The following is a 6782-nucleotide window of genomic DNA, read 5'->3' on the forward strand; positions in this document are numbered from 1 at the left end:
GAAGCGTAGACCTACATGTAGCCTACTAGCAGAAGACAAGGTGGATCATACCTTTTTTTCCCTCTCTTGTCGTCACATTTACGAGACGCTAGCTCCGCCTGGCGGACAGTGACAACGGTGCAATTCCCTTTACCCATTTTGATCACATTAATGCACACAATGCAATCTTCTGTTCTCAAACAGCAGGGTGGGTGCAGAATAAAACATTGCTGTGTTATTTTGAAATTATGGATTTAGCCTAACTGGGCGTGGTGGCTAGAACATTAACATACTTTTTACCTATTTTCTTTAACACAGGCCTACATGTTGTGACTTGTCTCTGAGCCTGTTACAGAGGCAGGTTCAACTATCTGAAAGATTGTAATCTTATCAAGGGAATATGCAACTAAGTCCAACTGCACCCAATTTAAATGTTCCATTGTACCATAACATAGGCAATTCAGACTAGCTCCCTAGTTAAACATTTTTTACTAGGTTATAAAGACTAGGTTAAATTATTTTAACTCAGGAGAGTTAAAAGCTCCTCCCTGGTCCAACTAGGGAAGACTAGTTAAAAGTCTTTAACTTTTTCAAGACTTTTAACTAAGAAGAGGCAAATAACAAAGGAAATAATCTGATATGGGTATGATGTGTGCAAAGCTTTCCACCAGAGAGGGAGAACCTTTAATTAGTCAGTAACCTTTTGTTTAGGCAAGACGCCGTTGAGAAGCTATTAACAGTGATGTGCATACCAGATACCTGAGTGATCGATTAATGTTTAATGACTTGATTCTGGTTTCATTTAATGCTTTTAAATGCCCCCCACCCCAAACTAGATTATTCTATTGATTGTTATTCTTATTTGGTCCTTATATTGTCTCACATTTCAAATCAAAGACCAATATAGTACAAGGTATTCTATTATACTTCATATAACCTTCTGCACATTGGTAAACAAAAACATTCTGTTAGTAGCTTAGAGAGGTGTGCAAAGGACTAATGTCCGCAGGGTTAAAGAAATCTTCAACTATTAGCTTGCTCTACATTTTCTCGCGTCTTTCCAAGACAGAAAATAGTCACCCAGATACTAGCATTATGAATAATATACTGAATATGTCTTCTGGAATGCATGTGCAGGTCAGTTGAGGAGTGTTCCTATTGGTCCTCCTGTTCGTCCTCTTCTCTGCCTTTGCCCTTCTTGCCTCCCTTGCCTTGCTTCTGCTTGTAGTATCCCCTGGCCAGGGTGGCCACACACCTAGAGAACTCATTGAAGTTCACCACTCCATCATGGTTTTTGTCCAGAAAATCCATGGCCTTGGTCACATCCTCTGCATGGATCTTTTTCTGAGGAACACGTAGCGGGATTTACCATTTAATATTTGCCTCCATCCATCAATACACACAAATTATTTACGTACAAATACATATGTGTCACCGCATTAACTGAATGAAAAGTTCTGAATGCTCCTGTTAATATTGTGAGTGTATTTGCAGTATTGTGGCTGTGTCTTCTGCTTTAGTGGGTGTTTGTAGCCTCTTACCTGGAACTCAGGCTTGGACACTTCGTTATCGATCAGAGTCTTGAGCTCATCCATACTAATCTGGTTTTTCTTGCCCTCCTGTCCGGCATACTCCTCAAACACGTCCACCATGGAGACGATCAGCTGCTCTAGGTGAGACATGGCTGCAGCTGGAGGAGAGGAAACCAAGGATGAGCATTGTCATTTCTGCATGCAAGTGCCGTTTGGTTAATTCAAACCAAAAGCAATGTTATGACACGTAAAGTTTAAAAGCGTAAAAACTGACATACAGTATTGTTCGATTTATTTGCAAATGTATCAAGCAAAACAAAGGCACTCACTGAACAGCTGACCAATTCAATGTTTAACAATGTTATTCTTTCCATTTAGAATTAATGAGTCTATACTTCCACCTCTTGTCAAGTTATATTTATGGAATCTGCCTTCTCATGTTCTACTTACCGCTGAGTTAAGGATCAACCAAGCAAGAAGAGAGAGACCTTCTAGCGTTGAGGTCCTGGACTGGTGTGAACCTGATGGGAAAAGCCTCTTCTTAAAGGCAGGCGCACACACTCCCACTTGCACACAGACACAAATATATGTCAACATAGATTCGCACCAATCGTGAGTCATGTCATGGAAATGTCCCCACAGGCTCCACCCAAACCAGCCAGCCGGGTCTTGTCTGACTGTTGTGTTTGTGTGTGAAGAAACCCCTGCCCAGGGCATTCTGAATGAGAGTATTTATAAGTATACAACTGCAGTTAGAGGAAATAATAGTAATAGCAAGGCTTGGACTTAATCAACTAATAAACGACATAAAATTACAAAACTACAAAACCCCACCTCTTTAGTTTGGTTTAATGTGGAAAAAACGAACTTAGTGGAAACATAGGGTATTGAAAGTTCCATTCAAGCCCACAGTAGAGGGTGAGAGTCAAAGGCTCATTCCCTCAGTTAGTGCAACCAGTAATTTCACTGCAGAGGGGATAACTCCTGCGTACTGCATAGTAATACTAGGTGAAAAAGCAGACATACCTGGGTTATTTCTATGTTTAAACACACCCATGATTCCGGCAAGCAAACCACACTGATCCTCCAGCCTTTATATCACATAAACATACACTGGTTTTTTTCCATAGCTACCCCTCTACCCTCCCCTCCCCTCCCCCACCAAGACCCATTTAGTCTTTGTTATTTGCCTTCCGTTGCGATCGGGTTCTCATTGCAGGGGAGTGCCTGGCGGTGTGGGAGGTGCACGGATCAAGTGTTGTATTCAGTGCAATAAATGCTGTCTCTGGGTACACTGGCCCATCCTTTACGAAAGAAAAGGAGATAATAACGTAGACAATTCCTTTCGGCAGTAACATTTGAAGCGACGCACTTCCATCGTTCACGAAAACAAACAATCAATCATACTAATTGTGATTAATTGTGTCAACCATTTAATTTGGCTATTTTGACTGAGCCTATTTTCCTTTTTTAATTTAATTTCCAACCATGGTAATTTAGTTATTGGTCACTAGTTGTCCATGTTTATATTTGATGAAACATGGTAAGTACGCATGGCTTTTAGTAGTCCATAATCCAGTTCAATTTTAATTTATAAATTCCTTTTCAACATGACTCGTTTTTTTCAAATCAATGTCTTAGGGCCAGTTACGTTACTCGGAGAGATGTGTTGGTGAGAACAGATTTGGTAGTGACACAACCGATAACCTACCAAAACACCAAGCTCATTGATTTAACAAGGCAAGTTTATTTAACACATTAAAGGTCCCATGGCATGCTACTTTATGGATGCTTTGATATAGGCATTAGTGGGCCCCTAACACAGTATTTGAAGACGTTCCCGAAATTCAGCCGTGGTGCAGAATTACAGCCACTACGAGCCAGTCGCACATTGACCTTTCCCCAAACGCGCCGTTTCGGTGTCTGTAGCTTTAATGCAAATGAGGAGGAGAGAGGCGGATCAAGGAGGAGGGTAGGGGTTTGACCCTGAGCAGCTTGCAGCCATGCTACCATGCGCTCTGTTTACAGTGGATGTATCGCAATGGCGCGGCGCACACAGCCTTTGGCCGTGTTCTGTAAATATTCTAGAACACTCCGGGTGCTCCAGTGGGAGTCCTGGAGCTCTATATCTAAATAATATCATATCATGCATAGATATCTATATCATATAATATATATTATCACGGCCCAAAGCTGTGTGAGCCTCCAGACGATATTATGAATCTCAAACGACTGGCACGACGGCAGAATGCCTAGTGCTCGATTTACACCCAACGAAATTTCTAGCTGCTGGGGGGGGGGGGGGGGGCATAGGTAGGCTAGAGGAACTCATATTAATGTGAGAAAACCTCAGAAAGTGAAACTTTCATGCCATGGGATCTTTAATTGACTCATTCATTTATCATGTGGGAGAGATCATCGGCATCCTGATTGTGTATTGACTATTTCTGTTGTTGAGTGAAATGCTTGTTGCAAGCTTCCTATTGATGTATGGTGTACACCTACTGTCCACAAGCATCCCCTGCCTCCCCCTTATGGAGATGGAGAATTGTTGCAATGCCCCAGTGGTGTCATATACTGTATATGAAAGAGGGCTTTAAAATATGCTACAATGATCAATTAAGAGGCCGAAGCCCTAAAGGAAATTAAGCCATGAGTAGATCACTTAGGGGTCAACAAGTGAGTTACAGAGCTGGAGTCTCTTTTATATCAAGGAGGTTCTCAAAGGACATATACCCTTCTTAGTTTAGGGGCTCCAGCCCTACAAGAAGTGTCTCACAAAGCTCCCTCTAGTGGCGCCTCACCCAGCAGCTCGTCTGCAAGATTGTGAAGTGCAGTTCTTCCAAGACCTTCACCCTACCCGTTCAACATGCATATCCGACAATCACGCCTCGTTTCCACATACGTATGTTTTTCGTGTCCGTGCTTCCGTAAATTTACGGAAGGAGTCGCTAGTGTTTTACGTACGGGCATGAATTTATTTACGGACAAAAGATGTTAGGAGAAATCAGCGGATTGTTTACTCCGGGTAGGAAATGAGTGCCCAAATGAAGGAGTTCAAGTACCTCGGGGTCTTGTTCGCGAGTGAGGGTACTATGGAGCGTGAGATTGGCCGGAGAATCGGAGCAGCGGGGGCGGTATTGCGTTCGCTTTACCGCACCGTTGTGACGAAAAGAGAGCTGAGCCGCAAGGCAAAGCTCTCCATCTACCGGTCGATCTTCGTTCCTATCCTCACCTATGGTCATGAGGGCTGGGTGATGACCGAAACGACGAGATTGCGGGTACAAGCGGCCGAGATGAGTTTTCTCAGAAGGGTGGCTGGCGTCTCCCTAACTCGGATTAGAGCCGCTGCTCCTTTACTTAGAAAGGAGTCAGCTGAGGTGGTTCGGGTATCTGGTAAGGATGCCCACTGGGCGCCTTCCTTGGGAGGTGTTTCAGGCACGTCCAGTGGGGAGGAGACCTCGGGGAAGACCCAGGACTAGTTGGAGAGATTATATCTCAACACTGGCCTGGGAACGCCTCGGGATCCCCCCGTCAGAGTTGGTTAATGTGGCCCGGGAAAGGGAAGTCTGGGGCCACCTGCATGAGCTGCTCCCCCCGCGACCCGACCCCGGATAAGCGGATAGGAGACCGGTACTTTGGAACATGAGGATCGACATATACAGAGATAAAAACAAAACCAACAGGCTTGGAAAGAGATCGCTGAGGAGTTTGGCCTGCAAGGTACTTAGCCTACACGTTTTGTGAAAAACATAAAAACTTTCATACGGTATCTCCGTAAAACGACGGCGAAAGTTAAATTTTTTGAACGTATATTACGGACATACCGGACAGAAATTTTACGGAGGGGAGGAGTCTCGCAGGAAAAACGGACATTACGGAGAATCACATAGGAATGAATGGACTTTCGGTCGGAGACGGTTGGATCGCATACGAGAATGTACGTATGTGGAAACGAGGCGTCAGACCTCCATTTAGTAACAAAAAAGCTATATGCCATCTTTCTAAATCACGCATGATCATGTTAAGGGTATACTACCAGATATGCTATTGTGGTCAGACTTAAGCCTGCCACACACATAAAGATAATCGGGCTGATTTTGCCCCGATTTTCCCCCTTCCGATCACGGACAGACATCGCCCGATTATCTTAAGCTCTTAAGATTATTTTATAAGATTCTCTTGTAGTGTGTGGTGAGTTAAGAGTGAAATTCGGCCGACAATCGGCTCCGAAATCAGTCGGCGCCGATAATCGTAAGTATTAAACATGTTCAATATTTAAGATTATCGGCGGAGAACGTTATGGTGTCAAACGTCTTGTGTGGGGGGGAAGCCGACAATCGGGAGTCTCCAACGTGACGTAATATTGAATTTAACCAATAAAGAGCGAGCTGACTGAACACGGAATTATAACGAGCTATCTCCATGGCTACGATATCCCTGAATACCACCAATATGGCGAAGACAGTTAAAGTTAAGGGATTTTTCAGTTAGGATTAATCCCAAAACCACCATCATGCAGTCGGTATCCAGCTGGTCCTCCATGAGTTTACACCGGTTTACACTCGCTCTTCTTCACTTCTTCTTGTAGTTAGTTCAATGACTATTTTTGGTGTGACTGCCCCCACAGGTCAGTCAGAGTACTACGTCAGATCACGTTTGTTCACGCGAGATTTCTTGCTTGAGGGACAAGATTCTAGTGCGTCTGAAGACAAATCTTTATGTGTGTGGTGTGCTGCGTTTGGAATATCGCAGGACACCACACACAATACGATCAAAACTGTTAATGTAATGTTTATGTGTGGGGTCTCTCACAGATAAAAAATCGGTTGAGATTTATAAAATCTTTATGTGTGTGGCAGGCTTTAGAGAAGATTGTTTATTTTATTGAACTTACAGTTCCTTGGGAAGACAGAGTTGAAGTAGCTAATGAGCTTAAGAAAGCGAAGTATGCTGAGATGGCTGAAGAGGCAGCACAGAGAGGCTGGAGTTCGCGACTAAGGCCTATTGAAATCGGTGCACGGGGGTTTGTGGCTAGATCTGCTATTAGCTTGCTGACTGAACTGGGTATTTGTGGACGAAGTCTGAGGCAGGCGGTTAGTAACATGTCCGTGGCAGCAGAACGAGCAAGTGAATGGCTGTGGGTAAGGAGAAAACATACTTCCTGGGGTGCAAGCTGAGGTAAGCCAGCTGTGCTAACGTGAGCTCATATGCCAACGTGTTTGAGTGGTCAGGGTTAGGGGTAGGGCTAGGGGTACGATGCAGGAAAGA

The 6782-nt window shown here is 43.9% G+C and overlaps 1 protein-coding gene across 1 annotated transcript; it reads right to left on the reverse strand.

The window, feature by feature from the left end:
• Positions 1 to 625: 625 nt before the first annotated feature.
• s100w (S100 calcium binding protein W) lies at positions 626 to 2077 on the reverse strand. The gene is made up of 3 exons (XM_030370718.1): positions 1962 to 2077; positions 1521 to 1669; positions 626 to 1323 (listed from the first exon to the last, which is right to left on the reverse strand). The coding sequence occupies exons 2-3, from the start codon at positions 1659 to 1661 to the stop codon at positions 1135 to 1137; spliced, it is 330 nt and encodes a 109-aa protein (XP_030226578.1). The 5' UTR covers positions 1662 to 1669; positions 1962 to 2077; the 3' UTR covers positions 626 to 1134.
• Between the last annotated feature and the right edge of the window lie 4705 nt (positions 2078 to 6782).

Source organism: Gadus morhua, chromosome 11 (genome assembly GCF_902167405.1).
Source record: "Gadus morhua chromosome 11, gadMor3.0, whole genome shotgun sequence".
Taxonomy (NCBI): Eukaryota; Metazoa; Chordata; class Actinopteri; order Gadiformes; family Gadidae; genus Gadus; species Gadus morhua.

Bases quoted from the DNA above. Each gene is read 5' to 3' on its own strand.
- s100w (XM_030370718.1), bottom strand. From the start codon at position 1,661: ATGTCTCACCTAGAGCAGCTGATCGTCTCCATGGTGGACGTGTTTGAG. The intron at 1,324-1,520 runs GTAAGAGGCTAC...CGTGTTCCTCAG, and splicing joins TGTCCAAGCCTGAGTTCCAG to AAAAAGATCCATGCAGAGGA.